This window comes from Phalacrocorax carbo, chromosome 6, assembly GCF_963921805.1.
Source record: "Phalacrocorax carbo chromosome 6, bPhaCar2.1, whole genome shotgun sequence".
Taxonomy (NCBI): Eukaryota; Metazoa; Chordata; class Aves; order Suliformes; family Phalacrocoracidae; genus Phalacrocorax; species Phalacrocorax carbo.
The window spans coordinates 35,816,977-35,842,242 of NC_087518.1; the positions used below are offsets into that span (position 1 = coordinate 35,816,977).

A 25,266-nucleotide genomic window follows, 5' to 3' on the forward strand; every position below is an offset into this window, starting at 1 on the left:
ATCTGCGGTGTTAAAGCAGATATCCCCCAAAAGCACTGCTGGAGGCCTGACGCCGGCAAAGGGGCCCCCCAGGCCGGCAGCCAGGCCCAGGGGCACGGCCACGGGGGGCTGAGGGACGCTCGGGAGTTTGGCGGTGTCCGGGACTGAGGGGAGTGATATGGCTGCCCCGCTGTGCTCAGCGCTGAGGGGCCGGGACCCCCCCGTCGGTGCCCGGGCTGAGGGGACGTGACCCACGCGAGGCCCGCCCAGCGCCGCGGGAGGGGAGTGGCCGCCGGGCGGTGCCGCCGCCGCCCCGCCCCGTTTCCGGTGTCATGGCGGCCGGAGCGCGGCGGGGGCCGAGGCCGGTAGCGGGGCCGATCGCGCGGCGGCGGCGGCGGGGCAGCGGCGGGGGGGTGATGTGAGGCGGGGACGGCGCCATGTCGGGGTGTGTGTGGGGCGCGGCGCCGCCGCTGCTGCTGGAGGCGCTGGGCCGGCTGTGGGAGGTGCAGGCGCCGCTGGGCAGCGGCTCCTCGGCCTCCGTCTACCGGGTGCGCTGCTGTGGGGATCCGCGGGCCCCCCCCGGTGCCGTTAAGGAGTTCGTGCCGCCCCCGCCGCGGCCTGGCCCCGCGCGCCGCCCCGGCGGCCGCCCGCCCGCTGCCGACTGCGCCGAGTACGGCTTCCGCAAGGAGCGCGCCGCGCTCGAGCAGCTCCGCGGGCACCGCAACATCGGTAACGGCACCCCCGGTGACCCCCACCGCCTCTAATCCCCCGCAGGCACCCCTCATCCCGGGGATCCCACCCCCCTTCCCCCCCCCCCCCCCCAAAAAAAAAAAAAGACAGTCTCCCCAGGGCAAACTGCTGTCTCCAAACCGGGAGGGGAACCCCCGACCCCTTTGGGAATCCGGGTTCCCTCGCTCCCGAACTGGCCCCCACAGGCAGGGCTAGCGGCCCCCAGACCAACGTGCCCCTCGGGTTGGCACCCCTGGGTGGGCAGGTTTGAAGCCCCTGGGCCCAGAGACCCCAAAGCAGCACCCCTGCAGTGTGTGCTCCCTGGTACCCGCGTGGGGCAGGTCCTGACCCCACCCCGTCCCTGGGCTGGGGGCCCGCAGGTCGCCTCCCCGGGCTGGGCAGAGCAGGTTGCCCCAGGCAGCCAGTCCTAAGTCCTGTGTTGGGCAGGGCTGCCTGAGCAGCTCTGGCAAGAGCTGTGCTGCCCACAGGGCCTGCCCACCAGCCTGCCTGGCTCTGGCAGGAGCCCCTGGACTCTCTGCGTGGGTGGGAGTGGGCTTGGGAAGTGAGGAAGCCCGCCTGTTGGAGGCGGCTGCTGGAAGCCCCGAGGTTCTCTCAGTGCTGCTTTTTTTTTTGTCTGTGAGAAATGCTTTTTAATGCTGTAATACACCTAGACACATACAAGAGGAGGTTGGCAGATGTCCCAAAAAGAGTGGTACTACCTCCATTTTACCCACTAGGATCTGCTTATCCATGTCCTAGAGACTGTCCTGAGCAGGAGTGCCTAGCCCTGTTGCTTTAGTGGGGCCCGGCGGGGCGTCGTGAGACCAGCCTGTCTGCCAAAGCCCAGAGGGGTGACATGGCTGCTTTTCCCCTGCTGCTTCCCTCTGAAGTTTGGTTCTCCATCTCTCTGAACATCATGCTCTGTAGGACAGATGAGCTGCCTCCTGCAGCTTTTGTGGTCTTCTGGGCAGTAGTGGAGAGCGGTGGAGCCTGATGACTCTGTAATTGCTTGTTACCAATACCTGTCAATGCGTCTCACCATAGTGACGCTGTACGGCGTGTTCACCAACCACTACTCTGCGAATGGCCCGTCTCGCTGTCTCCTGCTGGAGCTGCTGGACATCAGCGTGTCAGAGCTGCTGCTGCACTCCAGCAACCAGGGCTGCTCCATGTGGATGATCCAGCACTGCGCCCGAGATGTTCTTGAAGCCCTGGCATTTCTGCACCACAAGGGCTACGTGCACGCAGACCTCAAGCCACGCAACATCCTGTGGAGTGCAGAGGAGGAGTGCTTTAAGCTCATTGACTTTGGACTTAGCTTCAAAGAGGGGAATCAGGTTTGGAACGTGCTGCTCTCAGAGCAGTTGGCTCTGTGTTGTGTGGGTCTGTGATGCTTTTGGCTCATGAGCGTAAGACTCAACGTGACCTGATCAGAGTACTAGCTGAGCTGATGCTGAGAGTTTCCTGGAAAAGGCTAAAATGTTGTCTGGCCACAGAAATAGAAGCTTGTGTTCCCATTCTCCTTGAATGTCTCTGGTTTCTGTTGATATCTTAGCCTTTGTGCTACACATGACCACGAATTCCAAAGTTAATGATGCACTGAAAAAAGTAGTGTCTCAGCTTCCTGGAAAGTATGCTACTTTTTATGTGGTCAGACGACTGGGAGCACCCAAATCTGTAGAATTTCCTTTTATCATTCCTTATCATATGTGGTCGTAATCCAGGCTTCACCATCAGCCTCCCTAGTCAATATTGTTATCTCTGGCAGTGTTCTTGTGCTTGTCTTTACATTCATCTTATCTTCAGCAGTTTTCCTTTTTCAGTAAGCTTGGATGTTTCTTTCCCATGTCACTGAGTTGACGAAAGCCCATGCTCTGGCTGGCTGTGAGTAGGTAGTCTCTGTTCTTTACTGACACCAACAGATCTCTGCCCGATCTGCTCTGCTTTTCCTGTTTGCTGGACTTTTGCTCCCTCTTCATGCTGTCACTTTTTTGTTTTGGTAATACTGGCTTTTGTAAGTTTGTTCTTGCCCTTTTTATTCTCTCACATGGCCTCTGATGAAAGGAGAGAACCTCAAGATGTTCTGCTTTTGGCTTGATAGAGTTTCCTTTGACCCCTCCCTCTCTCAGAAGCAGCCTGTGAGGGGTACTGGTAAAGATTTTTCATCAGGTAGCCTCTTCACAAATTTGCATTTCATCACGGGGTGATGGGCAGTAAGTCTAGTAAATGAGCTATGACTTTTCTGTGCAGACATTGTCCTGGCTTGCCCCTGTTCCATGCACTCATTTAGAGGTTTTAAGTTCGTGTACTTTTTTACTGGTTTACCTGGTACTGATGGTAGAGCCCACTGATCTGTGAATATCACAGGATTTTGTGGGTGACCTGTGTCTGAATTCTTGGTACAGGAGCTGTTTTAAATGTTTGTACTTCTTAACTCCTCCATGTTGTTCTTCAGTTCTCCCATGTTCTTGGCTGAACACTGGTTTGGCTGCTAATCTGTTGCTGTCTATCAGCAAAAAACATTCCCCTGGTATCCTGTGTCTAATGCAGATATTTATTTTTTTAAATTCAGGTCTGTGTTTTGCTGCTTGCTCTGTGAGTTGCCTCATAATAGTTCATTAGGTGTTTTATTTGCTTCTATGGTTCCTTCCGATCTGCTTTCTTCGGGCTGAGTTTCCTTTGCCCATTCTCAGAAATATGCTGGCTATGCAGGTGTACCTTCTGACCCTGTTCTGAATGTGCACCGGGTATCAGCTTCCCTTCACCCCCTCCTGCCTTGGGCAGCAGCGTATGTTCATGCTTATCTGAGTCAAGACTATACTACTTTTATTTGTGATGACTCTGCCGAGCTTGTCCTTGCATAACTTTTCCTGCTGTTACTGTTTAACAGAGAATGGCTGTGCATAGAGCAAGGTCTCAGCCACTTACATCTCTCAAAATGCTTTAGATGGTAGGAGTGAAATTCCATCTCGCAATTTTTGCTGGTGGCATTGACCACAAGTTTTCTCTATCTCTAAATGTTGTTTGGTGGGACTGCTAAACTGCTGCTTTTGCCATGCTAGAGGTTCTGCTCTTTGCTGATAGAGGGAGGGACATTGATGAGCAATTTGTGTATCTTTTTTTAAGTTCATAAAACACTTTTGAGCTCTGTTGCCTGAAAACGTCTTTTGTCAACTTTATTTTCAGTCAGAGAACCAGATAATTTTGGTTTGAGTATAATCCTCTGGTAAGAATTCCCAGTCCTGTGCTTTATCCAGGAAGTAGGGTTATATATTCTGTCATTCCTTGAGTCACATCGGTGTGTATAAATTGAGCCCTCCCGTGTTAAAAAGGCACAGCATGCAGTTTGTCTTTGGACACTTACAAGACTTGGGTAGACAAAGCCACAACTGACTGATCAGGTATTGGTTGAGAGAAGGAGGCTGGACTGGAGACCTTCAGAGCAGCCCCTCCAGACAGCACTTGTGTGATTCTATAATTTCCTGATTTCTTTTAAGCAGGAAGTGCATGGACATTTTATTTTACTCTTGCCAGTCATGGCAGCTGGGCAGGTATTGATTGCTGCAGCACTTCTGGCTGCGAGGGAGGGAAGGAAGAGGTGTGTGGGAGGCACTTTTGATAATTTCCTTGTCTAAGCAGTAGGTGCCTGCTTCATTGTTTTAATGTTTTGCTCCAGAGAGCATCAGTACTTGAATAATGGCAGCTGTTACTGATCCTCAGTGTTCAGGCTGGGCTGTTTGTGCTCTCGTAGCTGACGTGGGAACATGTTATGGGTGTTCGACCCTTATCCTGAAACTTCTAGCATCTTCTGCGATTATGAGAGGTTAATGGGCCAGTCAGCAGTGACATCCAGCCTCTTTTTCCCAGCAGTGGTGTCTTCCAGAGAGATCAGGTGTTAGTGGGATGCCTGCTGTCTTGCTAGGAGATGTTTTCTGTTCCAGATGGTCTTGGTTTTTTCCTCATCAACACAGCAGTATAGGGAGTTGAACGGCCTGCCTAACATGACTGGCTGTGCAATACTTTCTGTCAATTTAACAATAGTATTTTGGTGACCCATTTGGAAGGGCCTCTGTGAATTGATTTAAGGATAGAGCTGAATATTGAAAGTTAACTTTGTGTGTGTTTGATCTTCCATAGGATGTGAAATATATTCAAACAGACGGGTATCGGGCTCCAGAGGCAGAACTGCAGAACTGCCTGGCACAGGCAGGGCTCCAGAGTGAGACAGAGTGTACCTCTGCTGTGGATCTGTGGAGTCTGGGAATTGTTTTACTGGAAATGTTCTCAGGAATGAAACTGAAACATACAGTCCAATCTCAGGAATGGAAGGTGAGTGAGAGCTGCTTCAGGCATTCTTGCTTGCACCGAACGAGTCATCCTGCTTCTTGTTGTAACCTGGATTTGTGAGGCAGTGCCTGGCAACTAGAGACTGTTTCCAGGATGTTTCTCTAATCCTATTGCCTTGAGAATTAAGGTTCCAGAGCCTTAAAGACCTGCCTGCCCTGTGGGACTGGCATGTCTGAATGCTGCCTGTGTTCAGGTTACTGAAAGCTGAGGGCTCCAGGAGTCTATGTTTGGAGCCTGTGTCTTGCCAAGATCTGGGAGGTGGGTTGTGCTGTCTATAGCGTGGCACAGAAGGCAGAATGAAATGGATGGCTGATGGCTGCCAGCTAGTTCAGCAGCACAATGACAGAGGAATTATTTGCTGATTTTAGTCTAGCATTAGCTCTAATATGGGGATCTTCTTGTAAGTCTGTATCCTGAGAAAACAAGAGGAGGGCTCTGTGTTGTGAGCCTGGAGCCTGCCTCTGTCCTGCATTAAATAATTTTGTTTTGTGTTCCCCTTCCTAGTAAGAGTATCTTTTCGGCATCATAATGTCCACAGTAACGGTAACAGAAAATCTGCTTGCGCGTGGCAATTTCCAGCTTTCACACAGGCAAATGGGAAAACCTATATCTGACATGGGCATGCTGGTTTAACATGTGAGGCTGGAGCACTGGGGATCTCTGACAAAATGCCACGGTACCAGAGCCCTCTGCATCCAGTCCAGAAAATGATGGGTTATTGCAAGCTTTGCATTGGTCTTTTCTTTCCGCCCAAAGCACTCTTTCTTTCTCTTTCCAGACAAACAGTTCTGCCATCATTGATCGCATATTTGCCAGTGAAGGGGTGGTAAATTCAGCCATTCCAGCTTATCACCTCAGAGACCTTATCAAAAGGTATCTTACCATATTTACTAACTGTTCCTTAAAGATGTGCTCTGTAAAGTCTCATGCCTTGCTCTTGGTAACTTAGAGCCCACACTGAATGTTTTTTTATTTTTCTTTTTAAAAAAATTCCCTGCTAGTAACTAGCGCAAGCATTAGCAGAGATGCTTCAGCTTCTCTGATTTTGGCGCAGTTTGGAGTAAGCACATGAAGAATATCAGTCATTATGTTCATCATTTGCTGTTTCAGTGCTTTGCACTTCCTGCCAGTGAGGTTTTATTTGGAGAAAACCGGAGACTTTGCTGCTTTAGGGGAGCGTTGTCAGAAACACGAGAGGGACAGACAGTGCTGCTTCTCTGCTACTGTCAAGATTCAGATGCACTTGTGCAACTGTCTACTGAAAGGTCTGCTGAGGGGATTGTTTATGCTGTCCTCTGACTCTGCTCTGAGGCTACAGAGTGAATGAGGACACAGCTTGGCAGAAATAGCATCGGGAGCCACTGGTAAAGCCAAGCAGGAGATGTTCTCAGACAGGCCCTCAGCTATTAGCTGCTTTGAATCCCGTTTGCGGAAAGGTGTGGGAGCTCCTTGGAATGTGATTGCTTTCGTGAGGCTGCATGTGTACCTGAGATGTGGGCTGAATAGCCTGGGGAGGTGGAGCTGGAACATGCCATGTTCCTTGTGAACTTGTAAGTGGGCAACTTCCATCATTTGGTGCTGAGAGACATCCAGAAGGAAAGCCTACTGTACCATGTACCCAAAATGCTTTCATGGGATCCTTCTGGTGTGCTTCAGCTGTCAGTTGGAAGACATGCTTCTAACTCTTCTTGTACCATAAGCACCCCAAAGATAAGGTATTCCTCTGTAGTGGCTTCCATCCTGAGTTGAATTTGTCGATGCAGGAATGTCACATGAAAGAGCATAAGGGTGTCTTCTCTTCCAGCATGCTTCATTGTGACCAAGGAAAACGAGCCTCCGCTGAGAAGGCTTTATGCAGCCCATTCTTCAGCATTCCCTTTGGTAAGCTGTGCACATCTCCCTCCTCGCGGCTTTCTCAGCATGTACTGGAAGCAGCACAGAGTGCAGTTAAATTGTGTAGTTTCTGGTTCTGGCCTCGTTGCTGCTCCTTTGCGGTGCTCACCAGCCCTCTGCGGTACCACAGCAGGCAGGTCAGAGCGATGCCTGTGCTCTCAGTGCTGCCCTGCCCCTCTAGCCCTGCAGGCTGTTGCTTTTCCCTGGTTGGACTCCTGGTAAATTCTGACAAAGAGTGTCTTGGCAGCAGCGTTCATCTGAGGGGACAGAAATAACTAACATACCTAATATTGTGACCGTTAAGGTGCTTTTGAAGGGTGCAGTGCTATTTATGGTGAGTGGATGGCTCTTATGCCAAGAGTTCCCCAGTTCTGAAGCCAGGAATGTGAGTGACTATGGCAGTGGCTGGTGGTAACATCTGCTGCTGCCTCCTCTGCACAGGTTGAATAATCCCAGTGTGTTCTCGTTGGGGCGAGCTTATTTTTGCAGGGACTGGCCTGCCTCTTCTGGTGCATGTGTGGCAGGTCACAGACAGATGTCACTGTCACTTTAATCTGGCACTTTCTCTTCAATTTAATAAAATGGTGATGTTTACCCAGGACCCCCCCACGTGGGTTGCAGGCTGTCAGCGAAAGATGGGCTGAAACCACCCTGTTCAGGCTTGTATCCCTCCCTGTTTTCTGTTCCAAAAGCAACACAATAGTATTCTCCAGAGCTTGTCGGCTTTCAGGAATACCAGTGGTGGAAAAGCTTTGTGTCCAGCTTTTCTGCAGCATAAATTAATGCTTCAGGCATCCAGCTTCTGGCTGGGCTAGCATTTTCCCTTGAATCTCAGCCCTGCTTTTCTTAAGCTGATTGGATTACCTTGCAGTGAAGGTTAAGTAATGCCTCTTGAGGTCCCATCAAGATACTGGTGTTTCTGTCTGTTAGGCAAAGGTAACAAACTTGTTCCTGTTTTCAAACTTCTCATGCATCTCAGAAGCTGGGACTGTTGTAATCAAAGCCACCTTCCATGGAAGGAGCTGAATCTTGCAGCTAGTGTAGCTTTAGAGCAGAGGGAATAGTGTATTGGCAGTGCTTTCTGGTCTAGTTTTAAACACACAGACCTCTAACTGTACCTAGGAAGGTGCTTCTGTGGTTAGTGGTAGAAGTTTATAAAACAGCTTCAATTTTTCTTCGTTGCTGCCTCTCTTCTTTGCCAAACTTGTACATAAGCTTGTCTGCACAAAGAAGCATTTACTGTTGCTTTCCTGGGAAGCCAAAACATGATCTGTCATTGCCTTTCACTTGGACATGGTGGTTCTGTTTCAAGCAGAGACAGCTGAGAATGACTTTCCTTGGCATTTACAGCCAAGTTTTGACTTTCCAGTTCATCGACTTCTTTTCTGAGTTGCTTGCAGGCTGCAGCCCTCTGTTGTCATTGTGGTTGGTATCACTTGGCACTCTGAAGAAGAGCAGAGGGACTGGGCAGAAAGGACCTCCTAGGGCAGAGAGTATTGCAAGATTGCGTTTGTCACTTGGTTACAGGAAGACCAGGTAGCTCTGAGTCATAGGGGTTGGTTTGTCTCCCTCTCTGAAAAAAGACATGTGAAAGGAAGGACAGACTTACTTGAATAAAAGGGCAGCGTATAAGACTGAGGCAACACTTAATTGTTCTTTCAGTCCCTGGTTCATCTGGTGTTGTCTCTTGATTGCCAACAATCCTGTGGAAGAACAGTCCCAGAGGTTTGCATGGAGCTGGAACATGCCTGGTTATCTGAATGCAGCACCTTTCTTCAAAGGGCTGTCCCTGAACGCTCTGGGCATTGTCTAGACTGATAAGGCCTTTCATCCTCTAAGCTTTTTGTAAGGACTCTTCCCTGTCAGACAGGAGGAGATTTATAGCATGTGTGCTTGCTTATCGTCTTCTCTTGCACTAGGAAATCAGTGTCCTCTGTCTGTGCGTGGCAGAGACATCAGCTCCCTCATACGTGTTGTATGCTTAGCTTGGAAAAGTATTTCCAAGGAAATAATAGCCTGCTATCTTTGCAAACGTAGTCAGAAGGCTCAGACTGGAAAACTGGAGCCATTCCCTCCCTTTTCTCTCTCTCTCTCTCACTGTCAGGTGTGAGAACTATGAGGTACTGCTATTGCATTTGGCTACTGTAGCTGCCAATACAAATAAAAACATTAGCACTCTCCAAGTGCTGCAAGTTGGGCTCCCAGATCTTAAATTCATGACTGGACTGCCAGTGCCTTTCAGGAACATGAAATCAAGCTTTCGTCCCTGGAGAAACGACACTGTCCCTGCTGCTTTGAGTTTCTAGAGGAATGGGTGTCCTCTTAGATGTGACTCTCGTAGTTTGTCCACCTTGACTCTTTCCTCGTTCCACAGTAGTTATTCATGCTACGCTGTTCCAGACCGTCCTGGAACTGCCTGTTTTTAGTGCCCCATGGCAGCAAGTTTTGTTTCTGCTCCTGTTCATGGGATCACTGCTTACCTACCTTGTGGCCACCCTCTTGTGGCCATGCCTTATTCTATAGAACTGGATTGCTTAAGTAACTAATCCAGCGTTCCCCATTTCTGTTGCAAGATTGTGTGGTGGTCTTCAAACAGTGCATTGCAGTTGGATTTTGAAGTGGGGGCAGGAGTTATATGGTGTTTAGGGAAGAACGAAAGGATATTCTAGAGAGAGATGAGGCTTGTGTCTTAGTATAACTTAAGAATTGGAGCTACAGAAGCTGGCCAGCCTGTTTTCAGCTTGTCTGGTAGCAGTAACAGGAGAGGCAGGTTGCAGAGTAGTTCTTTCATCTTCTTGCATCTCCATATGTACGGGGCAGTTTGCTCAACTAGCATACTCTTGAGGTCACATCAGTTTCTGAATCTGAGGTAAGTAGACATAACTCTAGTCTTAATTTCTGCTAGCTTTGTAATCTTAAAAGCAATTTCAGGTGTTGGCATCAGTATAATTGCAGAGTACACTGAACCCTTTGGAAGAGTCTCTGTACAGGTGAAGATAAGTTGGAAACAGGAAGAATACAAGTCATAAATGCAGGTAGTAGTGGAGAGAAGCAAAACTGTATTGCAAGTGCTTGTGTATGATTGTGCATATTGAGTCAACTTCCTGTTTTCTTGCTCATTTGGACTTAGATTTTCTTTTTTGTCTAACTCTGTGGGTATGAAACAGCTCCCCATATCGAAGATTTGGTGATGCTCCCCACGCCTGTGCTGAGGCTGCTAAATGTTCTAAGCGATGCTTCTCTGCAGTGCGAAGAAGAATATGAAGGTTGGTGCAAGCTGTGCAATTCTCATAAAGCAATGTCATCTTTCAGGCTTTTTGTTTAGCTTTGGGGATGCGAGAGCAAGCAAAAGAGCAACGAATAGGTGCAAGAACAGCAAATTAAGAGCTGCTCAGCTGAGATATGATACCAAGTGAGTCAACTGCCTCAACAGAGAATAGAATAAAAGATAGAGACAGAAAGCAGAGCTTGTAGTGAAGGATCCCAGCTTAAAAAAGTCCGGGGTTTATTCTGATTTTCTTTGGTTAATTGCCCACAGACCTCATAATGTGTGTTTGTGGCTCTGAGCTTCTGCTGGGCATGCAGAACACCTCTGCTACTGGGCAGTAATTCTCAGAAGTTTGCTGGTGAACTTATCCAGGATATCAGCAGAGAACTGAAATATCTCAGAGTTCTTAAACTATAGCAAAAACTATACATGGTAGGTGGCAAGGCATGGTGGAGGAATTTGCATTTCTGCTTGCTGTCAAATCCACGTGAGTAGCAAAAGCTGGAGAGCTCTGGGGATATGAGTTTATAAGGCTGGGTTCTCCTCACACAAAGAGGGGTTTGTAGCAGCTACTTTAGTCCCACTCCTCCAAGCGCTGTAACCAATAGGAAAAAAAAAAAGGCACTCACAAATCCCAAAGGTTTTAGCTACTGGCTGGAAGGCTGGGCTTTTTGTGCAAGGAAAAGTACTGTCCATGTGCTCTGAGCCCTGCTGCCGGGGATTCACTGCCTGCAGCTCTGTGTTCCTAGGCCTCAGTTCAGACCCTTCATCTCCTTATGTGGCCATTAAGCAGTGTTGGCTTCTGCCATGGCACCCCTTGATTGTTCATTCTAAATTGAGAGGTAAAGACTATCTGTTGACTGAATGTTCTTGATGTGTTCATCTGGCCTTCATTTGTTTTTTGGCTCATCCTAGTTTGCAAGGTGAAAGACAACCAACTCTTTCCTTTCTCAGATATCCTGGAAGACATACGGGAGGAGTGTCAGAAATATGGACCGGTGGTTTCCTTGCTCATTCCAAAGGAGAATCCTGGTAAAGGCCAAGTAAGTGAATGGAGGGAAGAGGCTGTGTGTTCCCACATATACTCCATGTGCTGCAGGACTGCTGCTCAGCTCCTGGAAATCTCCTGGCTGACAACAGTGCTAAAAGTAGCTGGTTACCTTGAAGGACAGCACAGGTTCCTTCCTGGTTATGTAAGGTTGCCTAACCTGGAGGTCCCCAAACAGCTTTAGCAGGGGAGCCAGGATATGGGAGGGAAGGGGAAAAGCAATGGGTGGCAGAGGAGGCACTGAGGATGTAGAGCATCGTCATACTTTCTCCCACTTCAACGAATATGCTGCCCTTAGAAATGAGGAGCAAGAGGTGAAATTCCAGTTCAGAGGTGCAGCTCCTTCCTTTTTAGCTCACTGTTCTGGGCTTGACCAAGGATAGAGGGGAAAAATTAGTTCAGGAACTGTTTCCCTGGTTGCAGGGGTGGGAGGGGGCCGGTGGCATGCTGCACTGGATGTCCTATTTCTCCTCTCTCTTTCAGGTCTTTGTTGAATATGCAAATGCTGGTGATTCCAAAGCCGCCCAAAAAATGCTGACTGGAAAGATTTTTGATGGCAAGTTTGTTGTGGCTACGTTTTACCCACTGAGTGCCTATAAGAGAGGATACCTGTACCAAAACTTGCTGTAGGCAGTAGCAACAATCAGGAGAGCTGTCTTGCTCCTCTTCCTCACGTGTTTTACAGTTGAATGTACAAAAAGAGCTTCCTAGCCCTGCTTTTGAGTCATCTGGGAAGGAGAGATGCAAAGGACTTAACTGGGCTTTGAAACCTTTACTGCTGCTTTGTGATGTGCAGAGGAGGCTGGGATGGCTTTCAGCGTGTGCTTGTGTGTGTGTTGTGCTCGCTCGTTTACATTGCGTGTGTGGCTTTGCCCCAGCAGGTGCTCAGGTGGCAGGAGTGGTGACTCTGGGAGCCTGGGAGGCCGAGCAGATCTTGGTAAAGCACTTTTAAGTGATTTGAAATGAGACCATTTAAAGTCTTGCCTGTAGTATTTGACTGCTCTGGAGAGAGGATGTCTTTGTTAAATTTTCCTGTAATGCATGTGCTCTTCTGCAGTGCAGAGGAGGAAGGCTTTCCTGCCTTTTATTGATATCTATGGTAAATAAAGAACCAGAAGCACCATCCTCTCTAAACTAGACCAGGAACACTTTTGAGTCTTCACATCACATGGAGCAGAGAGAGGCAGTGAAATCAGATCTGCTGAGCCTACAGTGTTACCCTGTCACTGCTTTGTGACCCAAGAAGAGCCAACCGTCTGACCTGGCCCAGATGGCATGCTGGGCTTTGGCAGTGCGGGTGACGCTGCCTGCGGTGAGCTAAACTTGCTTGTATGCTTGGGGTGGGCAGGGACTGATGGCAGATAGCTGTTGTCAGAGCAGTGCCAGCCTCAGACCCAACACAACCTGTAAGCACTTTGTAGCCTGAGGTGATGTGAAAACCATGTCGTGTGGAGTCATCTTACTAGCATATACCCTGTGCTGGCACTGATGCTCCCTAGCTCTGATGCCAAATCATCTGTAGTACGTAAGCGTCTTTAGGTGATATTTTAGGAAAGGAGTGCTATAGCACGCAGTATTCTTTGTGTCTCAGCAGGGCTCCTGCCCTGCGAGTTTTATAAGAAAGAACAAATATTTGTCTGTTGTAGGTCCCATGCTTGGCTTTTCTGTGTTGTGCGTTTTGGTTTTGCTAATGCATTAGACTTGTAGATTAGAAGCACTGACACTTTTGGTCCTTCATAGGTTACACAAAGGGCCTGAGGCAATCTGAGATCCTGTATGGAAAGGGCTCGCTCAGTCATCAGACTTGACTGGCCAGAAGAAGATCTTTCCCAGTGTCAGGGACAACCACATGCTTTTGGGGAAAAAAACCTGGGCGAGCAGCATCACTTCTCCCTCCGGAGCAAGCTCGCTGCTCATGTGGCTGTAATGCACAGGCAGAAGCTCGCTCGTGCAGCTGCTGGCATGAGGTACATGGTGGCTCTTTCCCAGGGGTGTGCGAACCCATACAGCCTCTCCCTGCAGGGGTGGGCACTTTGCTCCTGGTGAGCGCTGTGCGGAACAGCCCTACCTAGAAGGGGGACTGGCGTGTTCTGGCTTGCAGCTCTGGTACCAGCTTCAGGGAGGAGGAGAGCCCTCGTGAATTCTTTTCTCCAGGTGAAATTCTTGCAGACAGCTGCCTGAACAGTCTCTGTCCTTCCCTGGAATAATACCTGAATTACCTTGCAGTTTAGTTTCGTGTCTTGCAGATGCTGGACTTGCTGGAATCGTGCACTTAGAAGTTCCTCTTGATTTTTGCCCTGTGTGGTATGTCAGGAGATCTGATGTCTTAAGCCTTTCATGAGTCTGAGTTCCCCTCTGTGCTGGTGTACAGTCCTGTCTACTGTGGCCCTTTCCAAGCTCCCCCAGAAAAGGACCAATCTCTGATTTTTTCTCTTGCCTTGAGGTAGTAGGTTTTCCAGGAAAAAAAAAAAAGCCCACAGTGAGTTTTAAGGTGTGATTTGCCGATCAGACTACTTCTGGGAATTATGCTATTTTGGTGTACATAGCTGTAAAGCAGCTTTGCGTAGATGGGGTGTTCGATTCATTGCTTTTAATTTAACTGTCCTTGCAGTGAAGCGCCTTTAGTGTCTGGGGAGAATTGGATGATAACTGGGTGGGGGTTCTTCCTAAGTGAAGAGCAGTGTTTAAAGTACTCTTAAGTATTGGTAGGTATTGACTGACCTCAGCCCTGAGTTGTTCCTGTCCCTGGTGGGCTGAGGCAGGGGTGAAAGCACTTTGGCCCAGAAATTCACGTGCTGCATGCCATCTTGTCAGCAGCATTAAGCTGGCTGCCTGTGTGCCTGTCAGCTGGCAGAAGCAGACCCGAGAGCTTCCGCCCCGCTGAGTGCCAACCCATGTGGGGGTGCAGGGTGTGAGGTCTGTCACCTGCTGCGGCACCGGGACAGGGAGATGCCAGGGTGCAGGTGCAGAACGTAAACACATTTGAGTTCTCACATGCATTTGTCTAGGACTGAGAGCTGCTCTGTTGTGTTTCAAGTATATCTCTCTTTCAGTCAGAATTGTGCTTTGGATTTGCAACTAAAGATAAAGAACTGTGCCAGGATTAATCTTTAGAGAGGAGCTGCAACCTGTTCCTGCAGCATGGTAGAGCTGCTCCACCAGTTTGGCTGGGGTTTTGTTCAGCTGCTTTAATAGGAGCTAAATAAATCTTCAAGACAAACTCCTGCCACCACGTTTTCTCTCTGGATGCTCATTGACCAGGCTTGAGCACTGAGCTGGGCAAAAACCCCAAAAGCTGCTGCTTTTTTTTTTTTTTTATCTCCTCCTGGCAAGAATTGAAGATGCTGATCTCTGTCCTGTCACTGGATCCAGCCCCTGGCTTTCCTATGCAGGCTGTGGGGTACAGGGAGGTTTAGAAACTCCTTGGAACAGAAATATTCTATCATTATCCCTCACCCTCTGCCTTCAAAGCTTTTTTCTATCAAGTTGAAGCTCACTCTGGTGTCTCAGCGAGCTACTGGTGGCTTGGCATAAGTTTCAGCCCTGCTAAAAGCTGTGAGTTTCTTAACTCTAGATAGTATCTGAGGTGTGTGTATGGTAATTCAGTCCAAGGCATCTGTTGCGGTGTGTGCCTGGATGGGCCTGGCTTTCCTCATCTCCAAGTTACTGCCCGCTTGAGTCGCAGAAGCGTTGAGGCTTTCCACTTAGATGCTCGCTGCGTTTCTCAACCTGTGCTGCTGACACAGCTCCTTTCAAACAGCCCTCAGTGTAGCACTGACCTGCGTAGTCCTAGCTAGCTGACAGCTAGACATGAAAACCCACAGGCTGCCTTTGAGGAAGAGATCTGCTTTGGAGAGGAAAGGGATGAAAGAGGAAACCTCTGGAGACAGCCAGGGATGGCTGGAGCTGCTTCGATGGGATGCCAGGGCAGGCACCCGGCCCTCCTCCACAGGAGGAAGCAGTCCAAGGGGCTGCGTCCTTTGGAGTGTGTGTGAGCGGGAAACGTGCTGGCACCCAGCAATTCCTTGGTGGTGTTTGTGTTTTGTAGTTGATCTGACATGAAATGTCACTGCCCATCAAAGAATAGCTGTCATTCCTCTGCCACTGTGGTCTGTGTGGGAGTAAGGAGGGAGAGAGAACATTATTTACACTTCCACCTATCTATTATAGGTGCACGGAGGGTAACTGGTTTTTAAGTCACTGGCCGAAGCACAAGTCAGCTCCCATCTTAGTTCTGTTCCTGATTTTTATTCTCACTGGTCTCCAGCCCCCTAACAACCAAGCCTGAGCAGCACGTTGCGCCCGGGTTGTCTTTCCAGAGGGTTCAGTACGCTTCCTCTGCTGGGCCGGATCCTGTAACCACGTGCCTCCCTTTGGGTTCGATGTTGACTGTTGTATCCCATTGCGCACCGTTGCTGAGCAGATCTGTGCTTGGTACAGATGATTAATAAATGATGCTTCAGTACGAAGCGGTTGTCCAGAATGTTTTTCTTGTGGGACTGTCGGTGAAATGCCTTGTAGCTGAGCAAGTTCTCTGTCACCCTGTGCCAGGGTGTCTGTCAGGGGGGACACAGGGCTGTGACCCTGCCACGGTGACGCTGGCATCTTGCGCTTGACACCTGCAGCTGCGGGGACTCAGTCGCCCCTTGCTCAGCCCCACCAGCACGGCTGAAGATCCCGGTGGGAGTGCTGGGGTGGCCTTCGCCCGGCCACAGCCTGCCGTGTCGCCTCCTGGTCCCTCGGGGCTGTGCCTCCCGCCGCACCATCGCTCACTCACCGCGGACGGGCGCTTTCCACGCCGTTCGGGCGTAATGTTTCCGAAGTGGGGCTCCTCCTTTGCAGCGCCCTCGCCTGCCCTTTTGTCGGGTGGTTTTTTTGGGTGGATTTTGGGGTTTTTCCCTGCGTGCCCCTCCCGTCTTCCTGCAGGAGGGGAGACAGAAGCGAGGGGCCCGCCCCCCTGTCAGGGGGGCTCCCGGGAAGGCCCGCCCTGGGACAGGCGGTGGCCGCAGCTTCACGCTTCACGCGTGGGCCGGGCGCAGGGAGAAGCAGCTGCGAGGGGTGGGGTTGTTACGGGAAAGCCCGCCCGCTCGCCGCCCCGCGGGACGCGCCGCGGCCGGCCCTTCCCGGAGCGGGGCGGAAGGGCCGCGCGCTGACGTGGCGGGCGTTGCCATGGCAGTCACCGCAGCGGCCTCTCCGATTGGCGGTGCGGCGGGGAGGGTGGGCTGCCCGCAGCCAGTCAGGGCGCGGGACGTGCCGCCGCCGCCGCCTGCCATTGGCCGCTCCGCGGCGGCGGGGGGCTATAAAGAGGCGGCGGGGGCGCGGCGGCCCCGCGCGGCGGGCGGGATGGCGGCGGCGGAGGGGGACGCAGCTGGGGACGGGGCTGGGACGGCGGCGCTGGGGCAGCGGCTGGCGGCGGGCGGGCAGGGCCACGTGCTGCGCTTCTGGCCCGAGCTGGACGCTGCGGCCCGGCGGGCGCTGGCGGCGGAGCTGCGCGACATGGACGTGGCTGAGATCAACCGCTTCTTCCGCCGCGCCCGCGGGGACGGCGGCGGCGGGGGGGCGGCGGCGGCGGCGGGGCTGGACGCGCGGATGGAGCCGGTGCCGCGGGACGTGCTGGGCAGCGCCTGCCGTGACCGCGGGCTGCTGCCGCGCTGGGAGAGCCGCGGTAGGTGCGGGGGGTGGCGGGGCCCGGCGTGGTGCGGTGCCGGCGCGGCGGGCCCCACGCGTGTCTGCTCTCCCGGGTGCAGGGCTGGCGGAGATCGCGGGGAACCGGGTGGCCGCGCTGCTGCTGGCCGGCGGGCAGGGCACCCGCCTCGGCGTCCCCTACCCCAAGGGCATGTGCGACGTGGGACTGCCCTCCCGCAAGACCCTTTTCCACCTCCAGGCCCAGCGCCTGCGGCGGCTGCAGCAGCTGGCGGAGGAGCGGCACGGCACCCCCTGCCACATCCCCTGGTGAGAGCCCTGCCCTGCGCCCCGCTGGGCCAGCGGCCCCTGGGGTGGCCTTGCTGGGACGAGGCTCATGGGGTGGCATTGCTGGATTGAGGTCCTGTGGGTTGGCGTCAGCGGGGCCCCATTGGCATCAACCCCATTGGTGTTGGTGGGTTTAAGGGCCCGTGGGTTGGTATCGTTCCGTTGGTGCTGGCTGGGCCAAAGGCCCGTTGGTTGGTTGGCCTTGGTGGGTCAAGGTCTGGTGGGTTGGCATGGACGCTGCTGGCATCAGCAGGCCGAGGACCCGCAGGTTGGTGCAGACCCCCTTGGCAGTCCAAGGGCCCATGGGTTGACATAGACCCTCTTGACACCGGTGCTGTTGCTATGGGCGTAGCCTGTTGGAGCTAGTGGGTCAAGGCCCAGAGGGTGGCACTGACAGGTCCCGCTTTGTCAGGCTCAACCCCACAGCCCTTGGGAACATGGGTCATGTTGCCTGTGGCCAGCTGATCGTGGGGGACGGCAGCCACGCAAGGCGAGGGGCTGTGGTGATGTGGTGAGCAGGAGGTTGGTGTTGTGGCAGGAGCTGGCTGCTGCAGCTGGGTCTCCCCCCACCGCACAGGGTGTGGTAGGGTTTTGAAGATGTGTGTTGCAAGAAGGAGTGAAGCCCTTCATTGGCTTGCCAAAGGGGTGGGACCATAGCAGGTCAGATGCTTATAGATGTTTGGGGGGGGGGGGGAGAGAAGCCTGTCCTGAGTGTTACAGGCTAAAGCGGAGGTTCCCCAGGTTTGGGATGAGGGGTGTGGGACCCTGCCTCTCCTCCCTGCTCATTGGGTCTCTTATGCGCTGCGGCAGGTACATCATGACAAGTGGCAGGACTATGGAGTCCACCAAGGAGTTCTTCCTGAAGCATCACTATTTTGGCTTGAATAAGGAAAATGTCATCTTCTTCCAGCAGGGCATGCTGCCCGCCCTGGGGTTTGATGGGAAAATCCTGCTAGAGGAGAAGGGCAAGATTGCTATGGCACCAGGTTGGTGGCTGGGAGCTGGCAGGAGGGGTGCGCAGGGGTGAGGCACAGTGCTGAGGCCATGCTTTTGGAGCAGGAGCCTGCATAGGGCAGTCCATGGCGTGACGTGACCCATGGGTGATTCAGGCTGGGAGGTGTCCGTCTTGGCAGGGAGGACCAGGGTGGGTTATGGCCGGGCTAGTGACTCTCCACCCCAGCTCTGTGGGGAAGGAGGATGAGTGTGGGTGGCTGGCAAACAGCCGGGTGTTGCTGTGGCCCCAACGGTTTGTTCCCCCCGCAGACGGCAATGGGGGCTTGTACCGGGCCCTGGGGATGCACGGCATCGTGGATGATATGGAGCGGAGGGGTGTGCAGAGTGTCCACGTCTACTGTGTGGACAACATCTTGGTGAAGGTGGCTGACCCCAGGTTCATTGGGTTCTGCTTGGAGAAGGGAGCAGACTGCGGGGCCAAGGTATGGTTCTGGGGGCAGGCAGGCACCGCTTCCCTGGAGCAGGGTGGGCTCTGTCCTGCTCCTTGCCTGGCTTCCCTGACTGCTCACCCTTCCTTCTCTGGCTTGCTGCAGCCATGGGGGATAACTAAGCACCAGGAGCTCACTGGTGCAGTAGCATGTGCTGCCAGAGCCTTACCTGCCCCTTGGATCTGGCATCCCAGGGGATGTGGGGCATCACTGACCCCTGCCTGGCACTGCTCCCCTCCTGCCTTGCATGGAGACATGGCACTGACAGGCCCAGGGCTCACAGGTCCCGTAGTCCCTGGGACCAAGAGCTGCTGGGGAGCCCTGTGGGGCTGCATGGTTCCCACCAGGATGCTGGGCACCTGTTGTCCGGGCAGCTGTGGGGAGCATGGGAAGCCAGCATCTCTGGCCATGATGTCCTGGGCACCAGACCAGGACATGGTGGGTGCAGCTGACTGCTGACGCTGAGCCCAGCCCCATGTCTCACAGGTAGGACATTGCATGCCCGAAGCTTTACTTAAAGGTTGGATTAACAGCCAAAGGGGCCACACAATTGTGTTTGAGTTGGGCTTGGCTCTGGCAAATGAGTGAGAGGGTTTGCTAGCCTTGAAGCTTTCAGAGAGCAAGCTGGAAAAGAGAAAGCACTTCCTCCTCCTGGCCTGAGTGAGAGAAGGAGGAAATAAACCATAGCAGGGAGAAAGGAAAAAGCCTTGTGTCCCTGCATGCTGCCCTGCCGTGGTGGCAGTGATGGGTAGGGATTTGCTGTGGGGGCTCATGACAAGAGGTGGGTATGTGGGGTGTGAGGAAGAGGAGGGAGGTCAGGTTCAGGGAGATGGCTCTGCTGAGCCAGCAGCCACCTGCTTGTGCTCAGCAAGCTGGCTGTTCATGTGCAGGCTGGGTGCTAAAAATATCTATGCCCTCTGCCAGCTGCATGTGGGCTTGGTGCCAGATCCTGCCTGCGCCCTCTGGGTGTGCCTGACACCCTGTCACCCAGCCCTGCCATCTCACCTTCTTCCTGTAACCAGAAGCACCTGGGAGGGGAGGGCTCCAGCATCCCTATGCCTGCCTTAGCCCTGCCGTCCTGTGCAGGAAAACACCTCCATGGGGGCTGTTAGATACAGGGAGGTGTATCTGAAGTGCGGGGATTTGGGAGTCTTTCACTGACGGTGCTCCTCTTGGGCAGGTGGTGGAGAAGACCAACCCCACAGAGCCGGTTGGCGTGGTGTGCCGAGTGGATGGTGTCTACCAGGTGGTGGAGTACAGTGAGATCTCCCTGGCCACTGCCCAGAAACGGGGCCCAGATGGGCGGCTGCTCTTCAATGCAGGCAACATTGCGAATCACTACTTCACCACTACTTTCCTCAAAGATGTAGTCAAGTAAGGGCCTGCCGGGGTACTGCTGGTGTGCCGGAGGAGGAGCACTGGTGCTGAGCAGAGTTGACTGCCCAGCTGGCTGTGCCTTTCTTTCCGCTGGTTGAGCTCCAGCTCTTCGCAGGCATGCTGGGATGAGGCCCACAGGGTTTGGCCCCTGCCCCTGCACGCGTGGCCTGACCCCTACCTCTCTGCACAGTCCCTTCCTTGAGATAAGGTTTCCCCAACAAACCACTGGCTGCTGGTGCAGAGCGCAGGCGTGCAGGGCCATCCTCTTCCTGGCTGCGTGTGGGGACGAGCAGCCCATGCCTTGAGGCGGCTGGGGGTCAGGGCAGAGCGGCTGTCCTGCTGGTATGTCTGAGCCAGGGGGCTGGAGATGTGCCTTGCTCAGGTGAGCAACAGCTTTTTCTTGGCCCACTGCAGCACTTATGAACCGCAGCTGCAGCACCATGTAGCCGAGAAGAAGATCCCACATGTGGACGTTGCTACAGGGCAGTTGATCCAACCTGAGAAGCCCAACGGGATCAAGATGGAAAAGTTCGTCTTTGACATCTTCCAGTTTTCCAAGTAAGCCCTTTTCTCTCTGCAGGCAGCAGACTGCTGGGTCTCCCTCAGGCAGCTCTGAGAGCCTCTGGGGGAGTGCCAGGGCTGTGCCAACTGGCGATGCCCCAGGGTCAGGACAGGATGTCAGCCCCCATGCTGTTCAGCAGCAGTGCCATGATTATGCCCTGAGATGAGCAGGGATGTGAGCAGCAGGAGGGACAGGTGCTACGTGCCTCTTGCTCGGCCGAGTTCTGCTCCTGGGCCAGAGGAGCATCTGCTTGATGCTACAGCCCAGGTCCTCCCCTCCCTCCTTCGTGGCTGTGAGGACAGCCTGTGGGTGTGGGCTTCGGGGTGGGCTGTGGCCCTGGTTCAGCCACCCTGGCAGGGGAGAAACCAAAGTGACAGGGAGCAGCCATGTTGCCCAAACCTGACCCTCCCCCACCCTATTCCCCCCAGGAATTTTGTGGTGTATGAGGTGCTGCGTGAGGATGAGTTTTCTCCCCTGAAGAACGCGGACAGTCAGAACGGCAAGGACAACCCCACCACAGCCCGACACGCCTTGATGTCCCTGCATCACTGCTGGGTTCTCAATGCGGGAGGGCACTTCGTGGACGAAAATGGCACGCGCATCCCTGCCATCCCTCGGTGAGTTGCTGCTTCCAGCACTCCTGCATGCTTTTTGTAGCTGGGTGTAAAGCACTGGCCAGTCCCCAGCCCTTCTCCGTTTCAGAACTGAAACCAGCATTGCTGGAGCAACCAGCCATGAGTCCCTTCTCCCAGGTGGTCTGTGGGGCAGAGCCGGGTGTGGGCCAGGCAGTGGCTGCTGGAGGGATGTTTGCTTGGTCGGCAGGAGCTTTCCTTCTTGATTCAGCACCTGTGAACCGAATCCTGCTGGTCTACATTGCACAGCCAGTGTTGCCTGTGCAGAGAGGAGGTGGCTTCCCAAAATCCAAGCACACCAGCCGATCCATGTAGCAGCCAGGCTGAGGTTGTAGCATCCCACGACCAAGAGACGTCCTGCCACCTGTTTGGAGAACAGCAAATACCAGACATGTTCTGCTCTGTTTTTTCCCACCCTTGCTAACCCTTGTTTATTCCCACATAGTGTCACAAACGGAAGGTCAGAGGCCACCCCAGCAGATGTCAATGACAAGTAACTATACCGTGCAGCATGCATGGTGGCGGGGCTGTGCTTAGGTACTAACAGGCTGTAGGCGAAGCAGTGTGCCAGGCTGCGGTTGCTGCCGTGGGTGCACGCTGGTGAGCAGGCGCCCGTAGTGACTAACGGGGCTGGGGGGCTCGGGGCCGCATGCTGGGCGTGGGGCATGTCTCACTGCAGGACCCTGCGAACGCCGCTTTTCACGGTGGCGGGCGGTAGGCAGCATCTGCTCCCTCCTGGGTTCCTTTCCACAGGGGCAGCCGGCGGGGATAACTGGAAGGGGCTTGTGCCACTGGTACAGATGCAGGGCAGCAGGCAGCCTGCCACTGACCGCGCACAGCCCCTAAAGGTCACCTACGGGCGGGATGCTGTTGGAAAACACCCTGGCCTGGCCCGGCCCTTCGATGCCACTCCCCTGTTCATCACACCATGGTGTAGCACAGCCTGGACTGATCCCGGCTTGTCCCGTAGCTGGAGACAGCTGCCGTCTCCTGGTGTCTGCAAGGCGTCCAGGCTGATTGAAACGGGATTAAAAATGTTAAGTAAATGTCAAGCAGGCTTTGATGTAGCATGTGCAAATCTCAGCGTAGGCGGCCAGCTGTGCTTTGTGTGACTTCAGCTCTTGAGTTTTGAAGATCCAGACCATGACACCAGGGGCAGCCTCTGGCTCAGCGCTTGAAAGTTTACAGAAGTAAACGGGAAAGTTGACAGAAGTGTTAAAGCAACTTCTGTAATAGCAGCGTGTTCTTCTCTAGGCACAGGGCATGTCTGTGCGGCTGGGACTTGGACTGGTGGTTGTACATGACTTGTAACAAGCTTGCTTAGTTGGCCTTTACCCCCCTTCAGGAGTAGCATCTTCTGGTACTTTCTGGTGGGATACACCTAGGGTCTCTGTTTTTAATTCAAGACTCCAAGTTCTTTCAGGCTTATAACTAGGCCATCACACTAGTTATAATGTGGGGTAAAGGATGCACTTTATCCTACATTTATCCTTCATTGCCAGTTAATGGCATTTTAAAAAAAAATATTATCTTGAAATGAATCTGACTCTAAGGCAAACACAAGTGCAAGGGCTGGGTTAGGATGGGTGAGTTTTGTTTACTCACAGCTGGGACAGGAGGGGGCTGAGCGAGTGTGCGGCAGCAGGGAGGAGCTTTGACCTGGGTGAAGGGAGCTTTGTCACAGATGATGTCCTGCAATGCCTGCCCAGCTGCAGTGGAAAGCAGGTGTGAAGGAGCACCCTGGGGTGCTGCTGTGGTTCCTCATTGGCTCCATATGGCTGCCTTCCCCACCAGCTGGATCCAGGGACCATCTGGGGGTCCTGCAAAGGCTGATGGCAGCAGGAGCAGGGTCAGGGACCCCATACGAACCCCTGTCCCGCAGCGCTGCTGCGGCGGCTGTTCTCAGGGCCAGGCTGTGGCAGGCAGTGCTGGCATGGGTCTGCTCTTGTCCTCACCAGCTCAGGTTTGCGTGCAGATCAGAGGAGCTGAGACAGTTGATCTAAGAGGCAAAGGCAAGAGGAGCAGGCAGTGCCACAGGGAGTCTTCCTGAGCGAGCAGACCGGCTTACCCTGTGTCCTCAGGTTGTGCTTTAAACAAGGAGTACGATTAAAAACAATTTAAAAAAAAAGACCTGTTGCGAGTAGCTGAAGAGGAAAGTGCTGTGAATCTCTCATCAACCCAAGGATGCAGGAGGAGGAGGAGGAAGGGGTGACTAGCCTGCATGCACCACCAAATATAGCGGGCCTGTGGTCCAGGCCAGAGGTGTAGGCGCTGCTGTAGTTGCACACACGGAAAGCCACATAGATCCTCATTAAAGCTGCATCTAAAGCTCTCCTCCCTTTCAGTCACTGCTGGTTTATAAACTTTAGCTCGCATCTCCATGGAGAGCACGCAAGGCTTGACTAACCCAGGGCAGCTCTGCGCTGATGGGGTCTGCGTGGGCAGGCAGCCACTGGTGCCCTAGGCAGCCTCTGACCCCCTGTGCTGGCATCTGTGGGACCTCTGGGCCCCATCCGCATCCCCTGGTGGGATGTGGCTAACCCTCCTGACTTTTTATTTTTCTCTGTAGCCTGAAGGATGCAAACGACCTGCCAATCCAGTGTGAAATTTCTCCCCTTGTCTCCTATGGAGGAGAAGTGAGTACTGGCTCTCCAGAGCTCGGGTGCCCTTGCAGATTAACTAGGCGGGCGGGGAGGCTGGCAGGGTATGCATGTGAGGGGGTGAGCTATGAAAGCATAACTTGAATTCACTGTGGAGCTTTTCGAGGCAGTGTCCTCCAAGCTGCTAGCATGGGAGGGGACCAGAGCTACCTGTGAGCAACTGAGCAGGCCAACAGAGCACCTGATGTGTGGTACATTCCTAACGAGCTGCTTTGTCCTCCCTTAGGGTCTGGAAAAGTATGTGAAGGACCAAGAGTTTCGTGCACCTTTGATTATCGACGAGGATGGGATCCACGAGCTGGTGAAGAACGGGATGTAGCGGTGGCACTGTGCCCAAACTGAGCTGCCCATCCCACCTGGCGGGCTGGGAATTCGGACACATGAAGGTTTATAGCTGTAACTAGTAGGGGCTGATCCTGCTTGCTCTGGCCCTGTGCAGAGGAGGATGTAACCCACTCAGTTCTTGGCATGTTGTATGCTTCTATTTATATTTTAATTTAAAAACCAAACACTTTACGGATTCCCCTGCCACAAAGCACAGCTATGGCACTGCTCTTTGCATTCCAGGCTGTAGGCATTTATTTTTAAACATGTATATAGTAATAGTCATTGTACATGCAGAAGATTTTTACGGTACAGGGCTGGGGTTTATCTGGATTTTTTATTTTTCTCAAATCTACATGACTATTTTTTTTAATAGGGTCCTTGTCATTGCCCATGTCCTCCCTTTTGGTCATCCTTTGTACACTGCAGAACTGGAAACACCCAATTAAACTCAGAGTCCCTCCTATCTGTCATCTAGTGTTATTTTAGTGATGGTGGCTTTCCGCAGAGGCTCTACTCATACGGCAGAGGTCTGACTGTGTCACACAGAGTGCCCTGCTTTGCCCAGCTCAGCAGCAGCTGCTGCCTGGGGGGATTGCAGGCAGGTCCTCTGGCCTGTGGCGCCCGTTTGCAGTGTTTCTGGAGGAAGCAGAGGGCTGTGCTTTCCTCCTGAATTTCTGCAAGCGGTGGCAAGCCTTGAGCAGGTAGGAAAGGGTGGGTATGCAACATTGCCAGAGCTTTCAGGGTCAAACCAGCCTGGCATGGTGTTCTCTAGCAGAATCGTGTACCCTCTGCTTTTCCAGGGGGCTCTTTGGCCCCTGCCAGAGCCCACTGCCTTGAAGCGTGGTGTCCCCATGTCCTTGGGCAGAGTGGCTTTGCTGCCTCCTCTCCTTTTTGGGAGGGGAGATGGTGCTTGGCTGGCTCCAAAGTCCTGCTGCAGCACCTGGGGTAGGGTGGCACAGCTGCCCGCTGCCCCATGGCAGCCTGGGGAGGAATTTTCCCTTGCAGGGCTGGGAATGGGGCCCAAACTGTTCA

The 25,266-nt window shown here is 53.1% G+C and overlaps 2 protein-coding genes across 4 annotated transcripts; both read left to right on the forward strand.

Moving 5' to 3' along the window:
• The first annotated feature begins 286 nt into the window (after positions 1-286).
• Positions 287-15,733, forward strand: UHMK1 (U2AF homology motif kinase 1). The gene is made up of 8 exons (XM_064454711.1): positions 287-708; positions 1,753-2,045; positions 4,846-5,037; positions 5,834-5,928; positions 6,860-6,936; positions 10,116-10,214; positions 11,171-11,259; positions 11,748-15,733. Exons 1-8 carry the CDS (start codon positions 417-419, stop codon positions 11,892-11,894), a joined length of 1,284 nt encoding a protein of 427 aa, XP_064310781.1. The 5' UTR covers positions 287-416; the 3' UTR covers positions 11,895-15,733.
• Positions 15,734-16,592: 859 nt separating this feature from the next.
• Positions 16,593-24,697, forward strand: UAP1 (UDP-N-acetylglucosamine pyrophosphorylase 1). Of its 3 annotated transcripts, none has more exons than XM_064454712.1 (10): positions 16,593-16,929; positions 17,012-17,216; positions 18,045-18,220; positions 18,498-18,670; positions 19,857-20,050; positions 20,468-20,611; positions 21,044-21,232; positions 21,693-21,740; positions 23,817-23,883; positions 24,134-24,697. In XM_064454712.1, exons 1-10 carry the CDS (start codon positions 16,608-16,610, stop codon positions 24,224-24,226), a joined length of 1,611 nt encoding a protein of 536 aa, XP_064310782.1. In that variant the 5' UTR covers positions 16,593-16,607; the 3' UTR covers positions 24,227-24,697. The 3 variants fall into 3 exon arrangements, with proteins under 3 accessions (XP_064310782.1, XP_064310784.1, XP_064310783.1); XM_064454714.1 differs by having other exon boundaries at positions 17,149-17,216; positions 18,145-18,220; XM_064454713.1 differs by lacking the exon at positions 21,693-21,740.
• Positions 24,698-25,266: the final 569 nt, after the last annotated feature.

What these genes read in the sequence shown, in the direction of transcription:
- UAP1 (XM_064454712.1), top strand. Translation starts at nt 16,608, where the DNA reads ATGGCGGCGGCGGAGGGGGACGCAGCTGGGGACGGGGCTGGGACGGCG. An exon ending in GACATCTTCCAGTTTTCCAA is followed by an intron (nt 20,612 to 21,043) that starts GTAAGCCCTTTT and finishes TATTCCCCCCAG; the next exon opens with GAATTTTGTGGTGTATGAGG. An exon ending in CCAGCAGATGTCAATGACAA is followed by an intron (nt 21,741 to 23,816) that starts GTAACTATACCG and finishes TTTTCTCTGTAG; the next exon opens with CCTGAAGGATGCAAACGACC.
- UHMK1 (XM_064454711.1), top strand. Translation starts at nt 417, where the DNA reads ATGTCGGGGTGTGTGTGGGGCGCGGCGCCGCCGCTGCTGCTGGAGGCG. An exon ending in TCCAATCTCAGGAATGGAAG is followed by an intron (nt 5,038 to 5,833) that starts GTGAGTGAGAGC and finishes TTCTCTTTCCAG; the next exon opens with ACAAACAGTTCTGCCATCAT. An exon ending in ATTCTTCAGCATTCCCTTTG is followed by an intron (nt 6,937 to 10,115) that starts GTAAGCTGTGCA and finishes GGTATGAAACAG; the next exon opens with CTCCCCATATCGAAGATTTG.